At 37.6% G+C, this 24072-nt stretch overlaps 1 protein-coding gene across 3 annotated transcripts in view; it reads left to right on the top strand.

Annotated features, from left to right (window-relative positions):
• Positions 1–378: 378 nt before the first annotated feature.
• The window catches only part of ZNF624 (zinc finger protein 624), a 31191-nt gene continuing 7497 nt past the window's right edge, over positions 379–24072 (top strand). The window contains exons 1-5 of one of the 3 annotated variants that reach the window (XM_032138168.2): positions 379–465; positions 4523–4611; positions 6870–6935; positions 18865–18991; positions 19664–19759. In XM_032138168.2, the coding sequence (XP_031994059.1) occupies positions 4525–4611; positions 6870–6935; positions 18865–18991; positions 19664–19759 (376 nt within the window). In that variant the 5' untranslated portion in view covers positions 379–465; positions 4523–4524. Of the gene's footprint in view, positions 466–4522; positions 4612–6869; positions 6936–17297; positions 17388–18864; positions 18992–19663; positions 19760–24072 lie in introns of those variants that run through there. The other 2 variants (XM_032138169.2, XM_058431729.1) reach the window with 2 other exon arrangements.

A 24072-nucleotide genomic window follows, 5' to 3' on the forward strand; every position in this document is an offset into this window, starting at 1 on the left:
TATAGTCATCAATTGTTGTCTCTTCCAACTCTGAGGGAATTGTCATAAAGGGAATTTTTCAGAAATATGTGTTTTCCAAGCACTTGTTCACATATTTGTCTGGATCACATCTATCTGTTCTCTCAACGGCTTTCTTTAGTCGCACTTAAATGTTCCAAGACAAGGGTTCTGTCATTATTTGTATCTCTAGTGCTATTGCTTTTGACACATAGTCAAGGCTTCTCAACAGAAGTGTATCCAATTGGAATTTTTTCTCACCCTCGAAGAGCCAATTCCTTCACTAACGCAGACAAAAGGGGCGGGGGGCTCAGGCGCTGAGGATTCTGGGCACTGTAGTTCCGACGCTCCGGCTGCGCAGGCGCAATGCCGTGCCTGGAGGCCGGCCCCGCCGAGCCGCCGCCATTGCTGGAAGCGTTCCCGCCCTGCTCTGCGAGTGCCCTCAGTTGTCCTCAGTTCGGCCGCCAGGTACTCGTCGTCCCGGGCGCCTGGCCTCGGTTGCCAGCCGCCCCTCCCTTGGCGCTTGGCTCCCGGCTCCCGGCGGCGTCCGGGGCGTGGCCGTTCCCTCTAGAGCTCCTGTCCCTGAGCGGACCCGCCCACTGTTGAGGCCATTGGGGATGGGCCTCCTTCCCGAGTGTGGGTTCAGTCTCCAACTGGCCTCCCTCACAGGTCGGCCGCGTGCCCTCTGCGGCCTACTAGCCCGGGTCCAAACCCGGGAACCCCCTCCCTGCGGGCCTGGCGGCGCTGGGGTTAAAAAAAGCCGGGCGCAGGGCGTGAGCAGGGAGTCAAGTAGGGCGGGCGGTCCCCTGACCCGACTTTCCCTGTCTTCCCAGCTCCGCACCTTGCAGGCCCTGAGGAGGGCATACCTAAGTGGGTAGAGGAGAGCAGTTAGGGAAAGAGGGCGAGGTTGGCAGGAGCATGTCCGCTCTGGCTTCTGAACTGGCAGGGATGGAACTAGGTTCCACATCGGGGGACCTGCGCTGCTCAGTAACCGAGGCAGCTTTTCCTGAAATGTAGCATTTCAAATACTGTAATCACCTTTTAATCACTTGTCACTCCCTGACATGACAATGGTATTATTGCATTGGTTGGGAAATGCTGGACTGGTACATGGCGCTGAGATTCTCAGCAAAAACATGAACCCTTCATTATTTCTAAATAACTACACTGTCCAAGGAAGCAAAACAAGTAAAGTTTCTCCTTAAGTCTCTGGATACGTTTGCAATAGTTGGAAAGACAGAGCTTATAAATATCTAGGGAAATTATAACTGGGGAATATTGGCCTAGATATCTCCTGCATAATGACAAAGGGGACAGTAGAAACATATAAGGTGGCTCCTGTCGTGTACTAATAGCTGATTCGTTGTGCTCAAGTGACTTGCCTGTAGTCACAGTTCTACTGTAGCCAAACCAGGGTGAGAACCTGGGGATGTGGCCAGCCACTCTGGGATTTTATTCCTATTCCAGCTTCCTATGTATATGTAGATACTTCTTCTTGTCTGCTTGGAAAGCACAGAAAAGCAGAAAGAAGGGTAAACATCACAGCCCCAGGTCTCAGAGGTCTCAGTAGAGTTTTGTGTTACTCGCAGTCTTTTTTTCTATGCATTATATTTGCACAATTGAGATCAAGCTGAATATATTAAATGTTAAATATTGTTTATTCTAATTATAAAATAAAACAAGGTATTTATTGCAGTTTGGTTGTTAAACATATGTTACTAGCATAATCTACATAATCTACATAAAGTATTGTCAAGGAGTTTATTAATATTTACAAATATTTTTAAAATGATGACTCAGCTCACTCTTGATAAATGTTAAAGATGCAGAAAACCATTACTCTAGACCATCAGAATTGAAAATGCCTTATGTTGCTCTTTGTAGGTCTGCTTTAGTGTTCGGGGGTTGCGGGGGGGGGCAGTATTCTTGGCTCATTTTTTTTCTTTGCAACCTTGTAAAACTTGGGGGTCAGTGTATGGGCTTGGGAGGGAGAGTCAGTTTTCAAGCTCTCTGAAGTAATATGCAACATCGTATATGCATGTGCATTATTTTGTGGACAAGGTCAGATTCTCAGATGGGTCCATACCCCCCAAAAAGTTAAGATTTACTGGTATGCATAGATTGTGTAGTGGTGAGATGAGGGCTTTCAGGGTATCCGTCCCTAGAATAACGTACATTATACCCATTAAGTAATTCCTCATTCACCCCCCTCCCACTCCTTCACCCTTCAGAATCTCTATTGTGTAACAGGCAATATTTCTTAAAATACTACACTAAAACTAAAACATTATATAATTTAACATATTATATAATTAACATGTTAACATTATATTAAACTAAATATTTCTTAAGGTGTACTTGTTCAAGCTGTGTATTTCTGTGCCTCACATCTAGAGATCCTGATTTTGATCTTGGATGGGGCCAAATAATTTCCTTTTTAATAAGCATATCCAGTGAGTTTTTTGCATTCTCAGATTTGAGACTCCTCTAATTATACATGCGGCGTTTTCATTAGAAAACAGGAGAGGAGTCATAATTTTCATTAGATTTGCAAAAGGCTCTATGACAGAAAAATCTAGAGAAACACTGGTATAAGGCAAAACCATTTACTGGTTACCTTGAGGCTTCAATACAGGAATCCCCTCAGACTATTCTTTCTTTACCTCTTTTATCTCCACACTGTACTGCTTTCCTCCCTCAACTTCTCATTGTTTCTCTTCCACCAAAACCTTTTCATTGTGCCTAGGAAAGCCCCAGTGTCATGAAACAGACCACTCTACATTTTTAAGATACTCACTTTTTTTTTTTTTTTTTTTTTGAGATGGAGTCTTGCTGTGTCGCCCAGGCAGGAGTGCAGTGACGCAATCTCTGCTCACTGCAACCTCCACCTCCCAAGTTCAAGCAATTCTAGTGCCTCAGCCTCCCGAGTAGCTGGGACTACAGGCATGCACCACCACACCTGGCTGATCGTTTTGTATTTTTTAGTAGAGACAGGGTTTCACCGTGTCAGCCAGGCTGGTCTCGAACTCCTGACCTCAGGTGCTCTGCCTGCCTCGGCCTCCCAAAGTGCTGGGATTACAGGTATGAGCCACCATGCCCAGCCAAGATATTTACATATTTTCTTGATTTAACTAACCCTGGTCTCCTCCTTGAGTTAATACATTAATCTGGCAGTATACGTTTCAGTATACCCATATCTAGTTAATTTTTGTATCTCTAATATTCTTTGCATTCTTGATAACCTTGCTTTATATATTAATATTCTTGTTTTTCAGAGAATAATGGTTAAGTACTTCAAATATCTTTTCAGATGAGCTTCTGATTGTTAGACACTGTAAGGTTAGATTAAGTTCTATGTTTATTGAGCAAAGCAACTGAACGTTATGAGAAGCAAGCTGCACATTCAGGGAAGGAGCAGATTCCACATGTTTAAGCATAACAGAGGCCCTAATTGCAGGACCATATAATTGCTTATAACGCTTTTTGCACAAGGTAGAGTTTCTCAAAAACTTAATACTTATTATGTCACTGCTCTCATGAATAAAGATTCATGAGGCTAGTATTACCATCCTAGAAGAATTCATATTAACAATCTGTACTGTTTGATATCCTACATCAGGCACTCCTGGTTCTTGAACCAAACTCAGCTTCAGCAAGGCCATACATATCATTAGCCAAAGGTAGAAAAGCAGGGCCCAAGCATCCCTGGAAAAGATCTCTGCCACCCTATTCCTCCATAGGATAAAACTTTTATTAGGTGTATACTTTTTTTCAATATAAAAAGACTATAGCTTAATGCTTTGTGCACTGAATTTCATGTCTCTTCTATTATTACTAATTATTATTATTATTATTATTATACCTGCTTCCTTTTTGTTTTAAGTTTGCCTGATATAGAAATGATAAAGATCTGTTTGAATATCAGATTGGGAGGGGTAAATCAAGATTTCCAATATCATTTAAATTTTGAAGTCGTAGTGTTCTCTTACATGAAACAGATCTCTGAAAATGTTAGGAAATAGACTCTTCGTGGGAAAGGCAAGAAAAGGAGATTCTTAGAATATTTAATTGTTAGATGAGTAAGTGATTGTGGCAAAGAAAGATTGAAGTATTATTTTCTTGTACTTCACACACATGTTGATTCAGTGGAAAAGGTATGGGCTTTGGAATTAGATTGATTTGGGGTCATGTATCTGCATGGCCTTGGGTACTTTAATTTTTTTAGGCTCAGTTTCCTCATCTGTGGAATGGGAATATTATTCCTACTAGGTTGATGTGAAAATAAAATAAGAAAGTATTTTAAAATCTCCTTTTACAATGGCTAGCCGGTTAGTTGTGACTATAGTTAACAGTGCTAAAATCTTGAGCTCTGCCGGAGCAAGGGTCTTTGTCCCTCACTGATCTTAAGGGTTACTCTTGTGCTTCCTTAGGGGGGTCATGCTCACTTGTATGTCAGGATTCCAACTTGGTGAGTCGGAAATTCCCCAGGCAGGATTGGTTTCCATGGCTTATTTCTCTTCCTTAGGTATGTCTTTGCAAGACTCCACTCTTTCCAGAGAGGGGAAACCAGAGGGAGAGATTATGGCTGCTGTGTTTTTCTCAGTTGGACGCCTGGTAAGTTGGGATTCCCTGTTTTTGACCTACTATCTTGGTTTGAGAGCGTGTTTACTTTTCCTGAAGGCTTGTGACTTCTCTACTTCCCCGACACTCCTTCTGGGAACTCAACTAAATAGACCCATGAAAATTGGGTTCACAGTAAAGGTAGTAAACTATGGGACGATTCACTATACTTACTTAACCAAATATCAGGACACATGATCTTTCAAAAAATATCTGAGCTGTCGTTAGTTATGACAGACATCTTTAATTTTGATATTAAATTTGTATTGTTCCCAGGAAATTTCAGTTATTTATGGGACAGCAGAATGGAATATTTTTCAATTGGAAAATTTTATTTAGGAAATTTTGGGGAAAATATATGTACACAAACACATACCCCAGCCCTGACTCATAGGAACCATTCCCCTTGTGCCACTCTCAGTGATCTCTTTTCTACTCATTAAGAAGTGATCAGATTTAATAGATTACATCGACAGAATATGTTTAAGACAGTGCTTGGCTGTAGGGAATTTACAGTTTTATTGAGGTAAAATGTACAAAAGTAATAATTACATTATTTAGGTGAGTAGTAGTTGCTTATCAGTATGATAAAGATGAGTGCTATGTAAAGAAAGAAATGGGATGATAGTGTGGGCTAAACTGGTCATAGAAAGTTCATGAGGATAGTTAGATTTAAGCTGGTACTGAATTACAAGTGGGATTTTAATTGTCATAAAGTATTTATGAAGATAGTTCAGGTGAGAAAGGGGTTTAAGGGCAAGGCTTCAGAGGCAGAGAACAGTGGGTGAGCTTGTGATTCAAGTTGGAAAGTTGTGACAGATAGGGCTGGAAGTTAGATATTTAAGATGAATCTTTTAATGTTTCCCGGAAGACATTTAAATGTGTGTGTGTGTGTGTGTTTGAGTGTCCTTGGGATTAGTATTAATGTGATAAAAGCTGTGTTTTAGCAGTGACTTTAAAATAGATTCAGAAGAAAGAGAATACCAACAAATATAATTTGTTATAGTAATGATCTGTAATAACCCATGATTGTGGTCTTTTATTCTTTGTAGCCAGAATATGTAACATGTAAATAGTCCTTAAAACATACCCTTGAAAAGATAAATAAAACCAAAATGTTGCCCTTGATCACCAGGTATAACCATATTTGTCTGATCGTGTATCACGGGATCAACCCGTTTCTATCAGAGATTGAAGATTCACTTCATCATTAATTTTCTGGAATCTGAATATTTGTGCATTTTTAGACAAGATGTCGTTGAGGGAAAGTTAGCATAACATTTTTTCATAATGATCTTTAAGTATGTAGTTTTATTATCCATAATTTTTTTAAATGGCACAAAATCTGAAATGGATAACTACTACTAGAAGGTAAAGTAAAATTTCATTTCATTCATAAAATCAGGCCCTCATGGGCTGGGCGCAGTGGCTCATGCCTGCAAACCTAGCACTTTGGGAGGCTGAGATGGGCGGATTATCTGAGCCCAGGTTCAAGACCAGCCTGGGCAACATGGTGAAACTCTGTCTCTACAAAAAAAAGAGTACAAAAAATTAGCCGGACATGGTGGTGCGTGCCTATAGTCCCAGCTACTCAGGAGGCTAAGACAGGAGAATCACTTGAACCTGGGAGGCAGAGGTTGCAGTGAGCCAAGATCGCCCCACTGCACTCCAGCCTGGGCAGTGACAGAGTGAGACTCTGTCAAAAAAAAATAAAAATAAAAATAAATAAATAAATAAATAAGGTCCTCATGGAGATACAGTTTCTAACTTTTGGAAGAAAACAATGTTATGAGAGGTTGCTGAAATATTTCCTGAGTGACTGTTGAGCCACATCCCCCCACCAAACACTGTAATGATTTTTCAGTTGTAGAAAACAGATAGTGTCAGTAGGTTTTGAATATTATTCTTGAGCAAGATACTTTCTGAGAAATAGATTTCATCCCAATATGAAAAAGTAGAATTATGTAGTGTCTGAAGGCACTTTATTATAAGTTTATTTTTGTTTTGATAGGTTCTTTTTTAAAAGCAGTTATATCTTTTTCAATCTTAATGTGTGTTTGTCATTGTCCCAAACAAAGTGAAAGATTATGATTGCATGTTACAATGGGACTTTGATTTCAGCCCTAAGTAAAACAGTAGATGAGGTCATCCCATACACACTGCATCCACAGTGGATCGGTGGTGCTTGTTGAGGCTCTGCTGTAAGTCATAGGCAGCCTGTCACTGAGTGATCTTATCCTGTATCCCATTAGAGCCCTGAAGTTACCCAGCCAGATGAAGATCTTCACCTTCAGGTAGAAGAAACACAATTGGTAAAGGTAATACCTACCATTGTACATATAATGAATACAGAGAAAATGCCTATTTTACTGCCTCTGATTCTCAGTGTTCCCAGTTAATTGCAAGTTCACAATGATTACTTTATTGGTGTGGTAGCCCCAGGGCTGGTGGCATCAATTTAACAGATTTCATTTCTCTCAGAGGTGGCAGCCGTAATCTAGCCAGATAGTCACATCATGATTACTGATGGTAAAATATCCTATCATTACGTAGTCTGAAGCTTGTGCTGCATTGTAAGACCCAATACTGTGCCATTAAAAAATACCAAGAGTACATCAACATTGTGGAAATAGTGTTAAGATGAGTTTAAATTGGTTTAGATATTTTATTTCTTAAGGCTTTCTTATTTGTGAGTAGTGAATCCACTTCATTTTTCCAGGAAAAATAAAACTCAGAAATTTGTTGTGGTAAGAAAAATTATCCAAAACAAAAGATAAATGTAGGCCATTTCAGAGTCATATTAGACCATTGTCTTAACAAGCCTAAGGGTTATCTGACATAGCAGGGGAGGGTTATGTTGTTTGACTTACCATTTACTATTAATTAATATTTAGATCCTAAAAGTTAGATATTAACTTGTAGAAGATTGAAACATCACAATTATTTTTGCTAGGATAAAAGATAATCCCCAAAGTTATGGTATTACTGTCCTGTAGGACATTAACCAGGTTTGTATCCAATTTTGCAGTCTTATTCCAGCATTCTTTTTTCCACTATCTGTACATCGGTTTCTTGCATCTCCTTTAAACCTGTCTTGTCAAGCTTCTGATCCCTCATTAATGACTTATATAAATCTTTGACAAGTATTCACTATGCTTTTAGAAGAATTATGTTTTTAAGTTTTTAAAAATTATCCTTTGAAAGTTGGTTTTATTCCAGAGATGTTTTTTGTAAAATGTGGTTTTTACTTTTGCTTCTATGAGAAAATACATTCTGAGATTCAGTTTTATATGTAGTATTTTTGAAATGATTTTTTAAATTCTTTTTAACATACGATAGCTTAGATTCTTAAAAACTTAGAGTAGAAATATTCATAGTTTTAGACTTTGAACCATGAACCTTAGAAAATGCCATACTTTTTGACATGGTATACAGTTCATGTGGTTTATTTTTGTTCTGACAAAGGGAGTCCCTGGTAGAAGATTAATTCTGTCTGGCTCTTCCCTAAATTCTGCATCCTTTTTATTATACATACTAAAGATAGCTTAGTTTAATTTTACTTTCAACAGAGCCAGTGATTTGATAATAACTGTCAATAAGTTATTAATTTAATTGGTTTTGTATTTGCTTGATTTTCTTATAACTATTGCCGACATTTTCTTTTTTTTTTTTTTTGAGATGAAGTCTCGCTCTGTCACCCAGGCACAGTGGCACAATCTCTGCTCACTGCAACCTCTGCCTCCTGGGTACAAGCGATTCTCCTGCCTCAGCCTCCCGAGTAGCTGGGATTACAGGCACCTACTACCACGCCTGGCTAATTTTTGTATTTTCAGTAGAGATGGGGTTTTACCATGTCAGTCAGACTGGTCTTGAACTCCTGACCTCAGGTGACCTGCCTGCCTCAGCCTACCAAAGTGCTGGGATTACAGGTATGAGCCACTGCGCCCGGCTGACATTTTCAATTAGTGTTTTTTTTTTTTTTTTGTAGCATAGTCCTTTAAAAGAAGAAATTCCAGTGCTAAATGTCTTTTATTTTACAGGTACATGTTTTTTAGTACAAACGTCTAACAAAGAAACTATAGAAGATTGATGAAGAACTCTTATTGCATGATTATTATAATCAGACCAAAAGGAACGCATCAAGACAAAGAGTCTTGATATTTTTGACATATGTAAGATTAAGACATTTACGTGCTAGTGAAGTCACAAACTGAAACCAGTGAGGTCATGGACAGTGAGTATCATAGTGCCAGTATATATGTTGTAACTTTTGGTAAACAACTTAATTTCCCAGCAACAAACAACTAGATAAGCATAGCCTCAAGATGAAGAGGAGATAATAATAAGAAGCCTTTAAAAGCCTCCCAGTAACTGGGACTAGGCACCCACCACCATGTCCGGCTAATTTTTGTATTTTTAGTGGAGACGGGGTTTCACCGTGTTTGCCAGGCTGGTCTTCAACTCCTGACCTCAAGTGATCCGCCCACCTTGGCCTCCCAAAGTGCTGGGATTACAGGCATGAGCCATGGCACCCAGCTGGGTTATATAATCTTGACAAAGGAGGGAATTCTGATGAAATTTTAATGAGATCAGGGATGTGATAGGCTTAAAGCAAAATAGGCTCTGTATAAAAGAGTCAATACCATGTCCAGACTGCATAATGGACCTGGGGTCCTATTTCCTTGGAAAATACAAAGTTAAATGTAAAATGACATATTCAGAAATCCCTCATGTGAAGGTCTGCATCTGGGTTGCAAATAACTGCTTCTCAGCATCAAAGTCACTTTCATTCTTTCTGATGTGATTTCAGACTACACAATTTCTGACAGTCTATGACTTTAAAAGATGAGGTATCATAATGAGTAAGAAAGCAGTAGTTGCTCAAAATGGGTAATTATGACATTTTACAGTTGCAGAATGACCTTAACTTGTCAGTTGGTTTTATCTGTGTCTTCTATTCTAGCTTGAGGTGTGGAAGGGCAGAATTTTACTTTCTCAGTATGAGCTAATTTTTACTTTCCGGAACTCTATCAAAAAGAAACTTTTACATCAGTCTGGCTTAATGTTATTTGCCCAGTGTCTTTGAGGTAAAGAATATGAGGCTTATGATTTCTGGTTTCCATTGTATGCATCAGTGTATTATCTTAGAATCAATAATTTTGGGGTATTATATATTAGGTTTCCAATTTTATTTGTCTAAATTATGAATAGAGTTGGTCTGGGATAGTGAAATTGAAATAAATGGGTACTCTTAGCTCCCTAGGAACTTTTTGCAGTAAAAATAAAACTTTAGTTATAGTAATAGTTTCTTCAGTTTGACAAAGTTCAGTTTCTGAATAAAGGATACTTAAGTGAATTTACTTTCACAAGATCAAAATGCCCTCAACATTCTTAGAAGTTGTTTTAGTGTGTTTGTTGCCATATAAAGGCATACCCAAGAGTGGGTAATTTATAAAGAAAACGGGTTTATTTGGCTCACAGTTCTGCAGTTTGTACAAGAAGCATACTGCCAGTATCTGCATCTTGTGAGGGCCTCAGGCTGCTTCCATTCACAGTGAAAAGGAAAGAGAGCCAGTGTGTAGAGACTACATAGCAAGAGAGGGAGAGGGGAGGGGCCGTGCTCTTTTTAACAGCCAGCTCTCATGGGAACTACTAATAATAGAGGGAGAACTCACTCATTACCATGAGGATGGCACCAAGCCATTCATGAGGGATCCAGCCCCATGACACAAACACCTCCCATTAGGCCCCATCTCCAACATGGGGATCAGTTTTGAACATGAGGTTTGGGGGGAAGGCATCCAAACTACAGCAGCAGTTTTATGTTTCAAAGTTAATTCACACTTCTACATTCTACAATCAGTATTTCATTCATTCTTCACACAACACAAACCTTTGATTTTTTATGATTATTTATTTACCTGATTTTCCCCAGGGAGGGAAGAAAAAGATTGTCTTTCTGGCAGTATTTTTAATGACAGCTTTACTAGGGTGTAATTAATATACCATAAAATTCATAAAGTATACATTTGAGTGGTTTTTAAATATATTCACAGAGTTTGTAACCATCCCTGTGTGGAATTACAGAACATTCCATCACCCTGAAAAAGAAACCCCATACCCACTAGCAGTACTCTCCATTCCCCCTCCTTACAGCCTCTGACAACCACTAATCTTTTCATCTCTATAGATTTGCCTATTCTGGACATTTCATATAAATGAAATGATATGTCGTCCTTGGTGACTGACTGCTTTCATTTTAGCATAATATTTTCAAGGTTTATGTGTGTTGTAGCATGTGTCAGTACTTTATTCCTTTTTATGGCCAAATAATATTCCAGTTGTATGGATATAGCACATATTGCTTATCCATTTGTCAGTTGATGAGTATTTGAGTTGTTTCCACTTTGGGGCAATTAATAATGATGCTAATACATTTGTGTATACGTTTTTGTGTGAGCATATGTTTTCATTTCTCTTGGTATATACCTAGGGTTGGAATTTTGCTGGATCATATGATAATTCTATGTTAAACCATTTAGGGAACTGTCAGATTGTTTTACAAAGCAGCTGCCCCATATTACATTCCCCCAGCAATGTATGAGTGTTGCAGTTGCTCTACTTCTTCAACAACGCTTGTCATTGTCTGGCTTTTTTGATTATACACATCTTATTGGGTGTGAAGTGGTAGCTTACTGTATCTTAGGGACTTTATTTCCCTAATTACTAAGAACTTTCAGCATCTTCTCTTGAGCATACTTATTGGCCATTTGTATATCTCCTTTGGAGAAATGTCTATTCAAGTCCTTTGCCCATTTTTTTATTGGGTTATTTGTCTTTTTATGTTTGACTTGTAAGGGTTCTTTATATGTTCTAAATACAAATCCCTTTTCAGATAAATGGTTTGTAAATATTTTCTCACATTCTTTGGTTGGCTTTTTGAGTTTTTGATGATGTCCTTTGAAGCACAGAAGTTTTTAATTTTAATGAAGTCCTAATGATCTCTTCTTGTCTTTTGTCTAGTGTGCTTTTGGTGTCATATCTAATAATTCATAATTGGAGGTCAGGAAGATGTTCCTCTGTCTTTCCTTCTAACAGTTTTATAGTTTAGTTCTTACATTTAGGTCTATAGTCCATTTTGAGTTAAGTTTTGTTTATGGTCTGAGGTAGAGATTCAACTTCATTCTTTGGCATGTGAATATTCAGTTGTCTCAGCACTGTGTGTTGAAAAGACTATTCTCTACTCATTGTCTTAGTACCCTTATTGAAAATCAACTGACCATTAATGTAGGGATTTATTCCTAGACTGTCAGTTCTATTCCATTGATGTAAATGTCTATCCTAATGTCAGTACCATACTGTCTTGAGCACTGTAGCTTTGAACTAAGTTTTGAAAATACCTTTGAAGTACGTTTTGAAATTAGGATGTATGAGTGCCTTACCTTTCTTCTTTTTCAGTATTGTTTTAAAAAACAAATTCATTTCCAAATGAATTTTAGGATCAGCTTTTCCATTTCAGGAAAAAAAAAAGCCAGATGGAATTTTTATAAGTCTTGTGTTGAATCTGTTGATCAATTTGGAGAGTAATGTTATATTCGCAAGATTAAGTCTTCCATACTTGAACATCGCTTGTCCTCCCATTTATTTATGTATTCTTTAGTTTCTTTCAGTTTTGTAGTTTTATAGTTTTCAGTGTGCATGTTTTACACATCTTTTGTTAAAACTTCATTCCTGTGTTTTCTTATTTTTGCTATTATAAATGAATTTTTTCTTAATTTCTTTTTGAAATAGTTATTGATAGTGTATACAGATAATTGACTTACACACACACATATAGATCTTGTATCCTGAACCTTGCTGAACTAGGTTATTCTAATAGAACTAAATTGTTTGTGTATGTGTGGATTTTTTAGGGTTTTATATGCAAGATAACATTAACTGTATAGAGAGATTATATCATTTGCAAATCAAAATTTGCTTTCTCCTTTCCTGTCTGGGTACCTTGTATTTCTTTTCCTTTTCTAATTTCCCTTGCAAAATGTACAATATAATGTTGAATAGAAGTGAGAAGGAATGTCTGGGCATGGTGGCCCATGCCTGTAATCCCAGCACTTTAAGAGGCTGAGGTGGGTGGATCACTTGAGGCCAGGAGTTCGAGACCAGCCTGGCCAACATGGTGAAACCCCGTCTCTACTAAAAAATACAAAAATTAGCCAGGCATGGTGGCACACACCTGTAATCCCAGCTACTTGGGATGCTGAGACGGGAGGATCCCTTGAACTGGGGAGGTGGAGGTTGCAGTGAGCCAAAATTGCACCACTGCACTCCAGCCTGGGCAATGACCAAGATCCTGTATCCAAAAAAAAAAAAAAAAAAGAGAGAGAGAGAGAAAGAAAAAGAAAAGTGAGCAGGGACATTGTTGTCTTTGTGATCTCAGGGGGAATGCATTCAGCTGTTTACCATTAAGTATGAGGCTAGATGTAGGTTTTCATAGAGAGTCTTTATCAGGTTGATGATGTTTGCTTCTATTTTTAGTTTGCTGAATTTTGTCAAATACATATTTGAATCTATTAAGATGATGTGCAGTTGTTGTTCTTTATTCTATTGGTTGATTTTTTTGATATTACATTAACCTTGTATTCTTAAGATAATTCCCATTTGGCTGTAGTATATGCTACATTTTAATTGTTGCTGAATCCACTATGTTAGTATTTTGTTGAGAATTTTGTGTCCATATTCATAAGGATACTGATCTGTAGTGTTCTTCTGATGTCTTTGTCTAGTTTTGGTAATATTGGTCTCATAAAGTGGGTTTGGAATTTTTCCTTTCCATTTTTTGGAAGAGTTAGTGAAGGATTGGTATTAATTCTTCTTGAAATGTTTGGTATAATTCACATGAAGCCATTTGAACCTAGGCTTTTCTTTGTAGGAAGTGTACTTGTTATAGATCTATCCAGATTTTCTGTACACTGAGTCAGTTTTGGTAGTTAATGCCTTTCTACGAATTTGTCCGTTTCATCTAAGTTCGCATACCATTGTTCATAGTGTTCCTTTATAATCCTCTTATTTCTTTAAGGTCAGCAGGAATGTCTTCTTTTTCATTCTGATTTTAGTAATTTGTGTCTTCTCTCTTTTTTTTCTTAGTCACTCTAGCTAAGGGTTTGCCATTTTTTATTCTTTCCAAATAACCAATTTTTGCCTTTTTTATTTCCTCTGCTGTTTTTCTGTTCTCTATTTTATTTCCATTCTAATATTTATTATTTCCTTCCTTCTGCTTTCTAAAAAATTTAGTTCACTCTTCCTCCTCTAGTTCCTTAAGGTATAAATTTAGGTTATTGATTTCTTCTTTTTAAATTATAGGCATTTTATAGCTATAAATTTCCCTCTGAGCACTGTTTTCACTTTGTCCAGCTACTACCGTTGAATTATCTCTTTGCCCCTTCAATTTTATAAATTTTTGCTTCCTGTCTTATGGGACTCTTTTGTTAGGTGAGTATATGTTTAAATTTGTTATGTCTCACTGGTACATTTATTTCAGTTATTATACTTTTCAACTCCAAAATTTCTATTTAGTGAAATATCATTCTCACAGTTTCTTCTAAATCGTTATACATGGTTTTCTTTAGGTCTTTGAACATATTTATAATAGCTGCCTTAATGTCTTTGTTTAATAAGTACAATGTCTTGACTTCCTTGGAGGTAGTTTCTATTGATGCTTTATTTTTTACTGTGTATGGATCCATGCTTTCGTGTTTCTTTGTGTGTCTTATAATTTTTTGTTGAAAACCAGCTAGTTATTTTAAATAATATAATGTGGCAACTCTGGAAATCAGATTCTCCCCTCTCTAGGGTTTGTTGTTGCTGGTGCTGCTGCTTTGTTTAGAAACTTTCCTGGACCAATCTGTAGTCTGTATTCTTTATCATGTATAGCCACTAAAATATCTGCTTGGTTAACATGGTGATAGTTAATGATTAGGCAGATTTCTTTTTGCCTTAAACCAGTAAGTCTTCAGCGACTGCCAAAGGAGCCTTTGTATGTGTTGGGCATACATTTCCCTCTTAGGCAGGCAGGTTGCAACTCTGCCTTAGTCATTTCTTGCTTGTACAGAGCCTCAAGGTAAGCTATAGATGAGAGATGAGGACCTTCTCAGGTTTTTTCCTGGGGCTGAGTTCTTGGTGAAAAAAGAAAACAAAACCCAGTACATTGGTTACAGACACATGTCAAGTGATTAACAATAAAGTTTATGAACTCATCATCTCCTACATTCGCCATGTCTTATTATTAGCAGAATTATCTAAAACATGCTTCAAAAACCTAAAGGTTCAAAACTACAAAGGGATATATATATACATAAGACATGTATATATGTATACAAGCATACATATCTAAATGGTAGAAAAACACCTCAGAGGAAATCTTTCTTCTGATCTAGAACAGACCTTAGCCAAATATGACCCAAGTTGACTTCTTTGCCTGAGTAGTCAGCTAATCAGGGCTCTTAGTTTACTAGATCATGGATCAGAATGATTACAAGGTTACAAGCTGGAATTCTCAATATAGACTGCTTGGATTTGAATCTAAACTCTTCTGCTTCTTTGACCGTGGGCAAGACACCTAACATCTCTGTGCCTCACTTTCCTTATTTGTAAATAGCACCTTCCTTATTGTGATGATTCATTCAATACATTATAAGCCCTTAGAGCAGTTTCTGATACATAATAAGCATTATACTCACAGAAGTGGGGAGAGTAGTTTGAATCCCTTAAACCTGTTGCCCCTCTTAAATAGTTATCAACCCATGAACAATCACATTTCATCTGTAATCCTTCCCTCACTAATTATTTTGATACAAATACAAAACATTTATTATTTAATCTATATTTTATTATATATCTCTAATTGACTTTTTAAAATTCTTACTGCTGTATGATATTACTATTATTATAGCTGAAAAATGAACACTGAGCCTTTGTTTCATCAAATATTCATTTGGTATTTGTTTCCCCAGTTAATTCATATGGTGTAATTGGTTAATATGTCTCTTAGGTCACTTTTAATGTAGAAGTTTCCCCCTCTTTCTTTTACTGCTTTGTAACTGTTTATTAAAGAAACCAGGTTATTGGTACTTTAGAGCTATGTTGTCCAACACAGAAGCCACTAGCCACATGTGACAATTGACCACCTGAAATATGACTAGTCCAAATTGAGATGGGCTGTCAATTTAAAATAAACACCAGACTTCAAAGACAGTATGGTAAGATAATGTAAACTATCTCATTAATAATTTTTATATTGATGCATGTTGAAATGATAACATTTTATATATTTGGATTAAATAAAAATTATTAAAACTAATTTTACTTGTTTCTTTTTATTTTTAATGGGCTACTAGATATAAAATCACCGATCTTGCTTGAATTATATTTTTATTGGACAGCATTAATTTAGAATTTCACACAATATGGAGTTTACTGATCACATCCCCATGGAATTATTTAACATGCCCCTCTGCCCCTGTCAATATTGCCTTTAAATCATTAGTTAGATCCTTGATCAGATTGAGTTTGATGTGTTTTTTTTTTTTTGAAATAGGGTCTCACTTTGTTGACCTCCTGGGCTCAAGGGATACTCCCACATCAGCTTGCCAAGTAGCTAGGACCACAGGCATGCACCACGACGTCTAGCTAATTTATTCTATTTTATTTTTTGTAGAGATGGGGTCTTCCTATGTTGCCTAGACTGGTCTTGAACCCCTGGGCTCAAATGATGCCCCTGTCTTGGCCTCCCACAGTGCTGGGATTACAGGCATGAGCCACTGCACCCGGCTGAGATTTTGATTTTTTTTTTTTTTTTGTAAGGCGGAGTCTTGCTTTGTGTCCCAGGCTGGAGTGCAGTGGCACAATCTCGGCTCACTGCAAGCTCCGCCTCCCGGGTTCATGCCATTCTCCTGCCTCAGCCTCCCGAGTAGCTGGGACTACAGGCACCCGCCACCACGCCCGGCTAATTTTTTGTATTTTTAGTTGAGACGGGGTTTCACCATGTTAGCCAGGATGGTCTCGATCTCCTGACCTCGTGATCTGCCCACCTTGGCCTCCTAAAGTGCTGGGATTACAGGCATGAGCCACCACGCCTGGCCCTGAGATTTTGATTTTTAAAATATTTTCAGCAATGTCATTTCATATTGCTGGTATATACCACCAGAAGACATATACTAGCTAACTGAGGCCTTTCTTTTATGTTAGCAGCTGCTGATGATTCTTTAATTCATTAGAAGTTGCAAATTGTGATGTTCTAATTCTTTTGTTCCTTCTTCATTCATTAGCTAAAATACTTCCATAAAGAGAAAGCTTCCCTCCCTCAACTATTTAATTACGTTTGATTACAACACAAACTATGTGTACTTTGCATAGGTAAGAAAGGACAAAAGTTTGATTCTTTCTCTTTACTTACCAGTTTCCAGGTGCTCTCCAAAGATGATATATGAGATTTTTATTTTTATTTTTATTTTTTTTTGAGACGGAGTCTCGCTCTGTCACCCAGGCTGGAGTGCAGTGGCGCGATCTTGGCTCACTGCAAACTCCGCCTCCCGGGTTCACGCCATTCCCCTGCCTCAGCCTCTCCGAGTAGCTGGGACTACAGGCACCCGCCACCACGCCCGGCTAATTTTTTTTTTTTGTATTTTTAGTAGAGACGGGGTTTCACTGTGGTCTCGATCTCCTGACCTCATGATCCGCCTGCCTCGGCCTCTCAAAGTGCTGGGATTACAAGCGTGAGCCACCGCGCCCGGCCGATAGATGAGATTTTTTAAATAATGTATCATGAATGTAACTGTATTAGATATTTTTGAAATCCATTGCAGTTATTATCCTTATTGATGCTCAAATTGTCACATCATTGGCCAGTGGAAGCCTCTTCAAGTTGTCTCCTGTGTCTTAGATATGACCCTAGTAGTCTTTGATAGCTTCCTTGCTTTTTAATGTGTCAGGGTGTTCTAGGCCCTAGTTCCTTTTAGGGGGAAGTAATATTTAGAGCCCACAGTCTGGCTTGCATAGTGCCACCTTATTAATTATGGTTTCTGGGCCTTTTCAGTGGCTGAAGCTAGGAAGTGTGTTTTTTTTTTTTCCCTTAAAATGCTTCATGAATCTCTAGTGATACTTCCTATTCTAACTCAGAACTATGGAGTTTTTAACCTAATCTCATCAATATTACATTTCTATCTTCTTTCTCCCATGCCAAATGTATTAGTTATCAATGACGTCAGTATGCTAATTTGCTTTATCAAGCACTACACACACAGCAGTTACACAATAGTGTGTCTGCCACTGTAATTAATATGATTATTTACTGAAAACATTTTGGTTTTGTTTTTATTTTGCAATTATTTTTCTCAGGGTATACCTTGTGCAGTATATACAGAAAAATTACTGTTTCAAAGTCACTCAAAATAGTTCCTTTCTAATGAGTGAGTATGCTACCAGCTGGTTTCATGTTACTCTTAATTTTTAGAGATTGCTTTTTTTAATTTTTTATTTCATTTATAATATATTTACATGGTTCAAAAGTCAAGTCTACAAAACAAATATTCAAAGGAGTCTAGCTGTCATTCCAGTCCTCTCTACTCCCTCTTTTCTCCAATAGATAACATTGAAAATGTTTATGGCCTGTTCTTCCATTTTTTAATACATATACATATCCAGACCAAAGAACTTACCCAAAGTTCCTCGATTTTTTTTCTTTTTCTTTTTCAAAGAGAAAGCTTATAATATTCTATATCCACAATACAAATGATAAAATGTATCTTTTAGTAAGTCACAGTCTATAGATTAGAACTGAAAGAAAATTGATATTTTAGATAAGCCAGGGTTTTAAGGAAGAAAGATGATTTGGATGGAAACTGCTGGCTGTTATCAAGTATTTTAAATACTTTCTAGGGAAGGAGGAAACCATGCTGTTCGACTCCAGATAATATAGTGGAGCCAATATTTATAATTTGTAGGAAGCCAGACTTGGTCTGAAAAGAAATTCTGCTATCAGATGAAACTCTGAAGATGATATAGGCAGCATATTATGGTTTCAAGTTCTTGTCACTGGAGAGATTTATACATCCTATAAGGGATGAACTGGTTGACCTATATAATCATTTGGTGATTCTGGTTTCTGGGGCTCTTCCCCAGTTTTTTATGTATAATTCTGCCTAACAAGTCTAATTGTATAGTTTCTAAGTGATCACAATGTAATTGTTTTAGGAATCGGTGACATTTAAGGATGTGGCTATAGACTTCACATTGGAGGAGTGGAGGTTGATGGACCCTACACAGAGGAACCTGCACAAGGATGTGATGCTAGAGAATTACAGGAATCTGGTCTCCCTGGGTAAGGGTAGCTTCTCTTCTGTGTTGATTGATCTGCCCATTTGACCAGGTTTGCCAAAGATAAAGGGCCTCTAAAGTACTTAACTGAAGTACTTGATCTTAGGGGCACATTGTTGGGTTATGCTATTCCTCACTCTTAACTACATGATCTGCCCATTGTAGAGTAAGAAACACACATTTCACTGGAATCTTGGAGACTGTTGACAACCCCACAGATTTTGGAGCAAAGTTTTTTCTAGTCACTTCCTTAAATGGAAGTTATCAGTACCTCTAGAAGAAAGAAAGAAATGTATTCAATTTCTTTCTAAACTCAGTTTATTCCCACAATCTATTATCCCACCAAACCAGAATCATAGCGTTGAGTTCCTTTGAGATGTCTTTGTAATTGTCTGAAACATCACTGTACAATATGGCAGGTACTAGTCACCTGTGGCTTTTGAGCACTTGAAATTTGGCTAGTCCATCTGAAGAACTGAATTTTAGATTTTACTTAATTTTATTTAAATTCAAATTTAAATAGCCATATGTGACAATTGGCAACTGTATCGAACAGTGCAGCTCTAGAACTTCCTGTAATGGTCATTCTGCCCAGAAGATTAAGAACTGAGACTGAATTTGGCAGGAGTTCTTGCTCATAGCTCCAATCAAATCCTATTTATTTTTCTCTGGACAGGGCTTGCAGTTTCCAAACCAGACATGATATCTCATTTGGAGAATGGGAAAGGACCATGGGTGACGGTGAGAGAAATTTCAAGAATTCCCTGTCCTGGTGAGTTAAACAGAACCAAGAAGATGGGATTTATTTGAAGTAACAGACTACAGGGGGATGTTCACCAGAACATCTGAAATAATTTTGAAGATATATTTGTTCAAAGCTGTCTCAGAGGAAGAGATCCCCCATCTCACTGCCTGTCTGTCTCACCCCCATCTTCTCTCTCCCTCTCTCTCTGTCCTCCACTTTTGGGAACCATCTCATCCTATTCTGCTTTCCTGGGGACATGCTTTTCATAATTATTATTTTATTTCTTCTTCATTCAAACTTGCATAAAATATCCCTTTCAGGTCTGTCTTCTCCAGGTAACTTCATATTGCTCATTTGTTTCACCATTATCTGACATTTCTTCCTTCATTTACTGGAAAACGCTTCCATAAGGGTCCCCACTGATTTCTCTTAAGGCAAACTTATTTACTCATTATTTAGTTTTTTTCACCTGCAAGGCTACAGAAACTTTGGAGGAACCCACCACCTCTCCTCCAGGTTCTTAACTAATTGAGAATACAAACAAGGAAGCAGTTGAGAATCAAAATATAGTATTGATGTATTTAATCAATATTATATATCTATATACTGTGAACTGGCTTAGGTACAAGGGCTATAGCAGCTAATAAAATGGACCAGGTCCCTGCCTTCATGAAGATTAAATTTTGAGAAATAGATAATTTGGCAAACAAATAAAAACAAACTAAATGGTGGTTGCCATACCTCCCAGCTATGAGATAAATTGGAGGATAAGAAAGAGTAACGGGGGTGGGATGAGGACACCTGCTTCAAACAGGGTGGTCAGGGGAGCTTCTGAAGAGGTGACATTTAAGCCGAGACCTGAAGGGTCAGAAGAAGAAAACAGTAAGGGGAAGAGGAAAAGAGAAGTATTCCAGGCTAAGGGAACAACAATGCAAAGGATCTGATACAGCAAAGAATGCCATGTGTTCTGGAAATCAAAAGGAAGCTGCTGTGACTAAAGTGAGGGGAAACTGGTACAGAATAAGATTAGAGATGTAGCAGCCTGCCTGTGCAGGGCTTTGTAGATGATCTAAGTGAGTTCCAAAGCATGGAGAGATTCTACTTCAGGGTTTTTAGAAAATAACCGTGTTTATAGAGATTGAACTTGAGGCATAAAGCAGGCAGTAAGTTAAAAGGTTGTTAGAATAGTCTATCCAGGAGATGATAGTAACTTTGATTAGGGTGATGGTAGTGGAGATGGAAAGAAATAAATAGATTCTGGTTCATTTAAGCATTCATTTTATTATGATGCCATGAACAATCCACACATGAATTACATATTTTTATATATCAGATATTATTTATACTTAAAAGAGTGAGTGAAAAGTAGACATTAGAGATAGTTTTAGGTAACTTTTTAGAGAGGGAATTTTTTTCCCCTACGAAGAGGGAAAGAGAAATGGAGCAGTGGCTAAAGGAAAGAATGGAGTCAAGAAAAAATACTTGTTTTATTTTTGAGATGGGAGCTGCTATGACATGTTTGAGTGCTGATAGGATTGCCTTAATGGAGAGAGAGACATTGATGTTGCAAGACAAAGACGAAGGACTAAAGTGTTTGACAGGGTTAAAGGAGATAAAATCTAGAACGGAAAGGGGGATTTGCCTTGAATAGGTACAGAGGTCACCTCCTGTGTTGTAATACTGAGAAAGGTAGAGAAGATGGGTGCACCTGCATGTCAGTGGAGGGCAGGAAGATTGAGGCCACTATTATGATAGCTGCCATAGTTTCTAAAATGTGAGGCAAGATCATTAGCTTATGGTGAGGGAAGAAAAAGTTGTGAGAGAGGGAAAGTTATTTTTTATAGTAGTGGAATTCACCAGGGAAGCCATCTTGGCCTGTAGCTTTTATTGGGAAAAGTGTTTAATTATAGCTTCTATGCCTTTGGTACTTAGGACTGTTCATATTTCCTATTTCTTTTTGTTTCAGTTTAGCAAATTATGTTTAGGGATTGTTCCGTTTAATCTAATTTTAAAATTTATTGGCATACTATCCTGTTTATCATTTAAATGTTTATATGGATCTGAAGTGATGTGCCACTTCTTATTCCTGATACTGGTTTTTTGTGTTTTCTTTATTTTGTCTTACTCAATCTTGCTAGAGTTTATCAATCTTACTTGACTTTTTTTTTTTCTTTGAGACAGGGTCTCATTCTATCACCCAGGCTGGAATGCAGTGGTGTGATCATAGCTCACTGCAGCCTCAAACTCCTGGGCTCAAGTGATCCTCCTGCCTCATCCTCCTACATAGCTGGGATTAGAGGCACACACCACCACACCTAAGATTTTTATTTTTTGTAGAGAAAGGGGTCTCACTATGTTGACCAAGCTGTTCTCGAACTCCTGGGCTCAAGCTATCCTCCCATCTCATCCTCCCAAATTGCTGGGATTTCAGGTGTGAGCTACCATGCCTGACATTACTTGGCTTTTAAAAACATTACTGTTTTTAGTCCTTTTTCTTGTATGTTTGAGTTTTATTACTTTCTATTCTTTATTATTTTATTCCATTCTTAGAGCTTAGTTTGTGGATCTTTTCTAACCTCTTAAATTAGATACTAACATCATTGATTTTCAGCTGTTCTTTTCTAATTGTTTAGGGCTATCAGAACTGTATCACACTTTTTTATGTAGCATCTTCATAATTTTTGAGTGGAAAATATTTTATAATTTCTATTGTAATATCTTTTATCCTTGGGTTATTTTTAAATATTTTTCTTAATTTTGTGCCATTTGGGAATTTTCTAGCAATCTTGTTGACTTTAATTCTGCTATGGTCAGATGCTCTGAATTATGTCAGTCTTTGCAGAATTTTTTAAACATTTTGTGCTCTTGAAAAAATATATAGCCTATAGGTATTGAGTATTGAGTACAATTTCTAGATGTGTCAGGAGATTAAGTTTGTTAATTATGTTAAAATCTGTGTACTTAGAGCTTATTCTATCAATTGAGAAAGATTTTTTAAAGTCTGCTAGTGAGACTATACATTTGCTTCCTATTTAGTTCATTTACTTTTTTTCTTTCTGTATTTGAAGCTGTGTTATTATGTAAATACAAAGTTATAATTGTTATCTGTATGGTAAATTGGCTTTTTGTCATTATGAAGTATCTCATTTCTTAAAGGTTTTTGCCTTAAAGTCTGTTTTGTCTGATACTAATATTACTACAGCATCTTTCTTTTGGTTGTTGTTTGTATAGTATATCTTTTTTCATCTGCTCACTTTCACTTTCTGTGTATTCTTGTACTTTTTGTCTTTATTTTAAAAGTAGTATATTGTTAATTTTTTCTTTTTTTTTTTTCGAGACTGAGTTTCACTCTTGTCGCCCAGGCTGGAGTGCAATGGCGCGATCTCAGCTCACTGCAAACTCTGCCTCTCAGGTTCAAACGATTCTACTCCCTCAGCCTCCTCAGTAGCTGGGATTACAGGCATGCACCACCATGCCCAGCTAATTTTTGTATTTTTAGTAGAGATGGGGTTTCACCGTGTTGGCTAGGTTGGTCTGGATCTCTTGATCTCAGGTGATCTACCCCCCTCGGCCTCCCAAAGTGCTGGGATTACAAGCAATAGCCACCATGCCCAGCCTCTTCTCTTTTTTTTTCTAAAAGTATCTTCATTTGGCCTTCATTTTGGGACTATATTTTTGGTAAGTTTGAAATTTTAGATTGGCAGTTATATTCTGTCAACATTTCAAAGGTATCATTTATTGTTTTCTGTATTATGTACAGTCTGTTGAGAAGTGAACCATCTGTCTAAACTTTTATATAAAAGGCAAGGCAGCAATATTGTCGGCTTTGTTGGATCATAAGGACTCTCTGCTGCAACTATTCCCCTCTGCCATTGTAGCACCGAGGAATCCATAGGCAACATATTAACCAAGTAATGTGGTTGTGCTCCACTAAAACTTCACTTATGGACTCTGAAATTTGGATGTCATACATTTTTAATGTCTCACATTCTTTTGATATATTTTTCAACCATTTTAGACGTAAAAATTGGCCAGGCGTGGTGACTCATGCTTGTAATCCCAGCACTTTGGGAGGCCAAGGTAGGCTGATCACTTGAGGCCAGGAGTTTGAGACCAGCCTGGGCAACGTGGTGAAACCCCATCTCTACTAAAAATACAAATTTTAGCTAGGCATGGTGGCACTGGGCTGTAATCCCAGCTACTCGGAAGGCAGAGGCACAAGAATCACTTGAACCCAGGAGGCGGAGGTTGCAATGAGCTGAGATTGCCCACTGCACTCCAGCCTGGGTAACAGAGCGAAACTCGGTCTCAAAATAAGTAAGTAAATCAATCAATAAATA

This window comes from Hylobates moloch, unplaced genomic scaffold (genome assembly GCF_009828535.3).
Source record: "Hylobates moloch isolate HMO894 unplaced genomic scaffold, HMol_V3 SCAFFOLD_19, whole genome shotgun sequence".
Classification (NCBI taxonomy): domain Eukaryota; kingdom Metazoa; phylum Chordata; class Mammalia; order Primates; family Hylobatidae; genus Hylobates; species Hylobates moloch.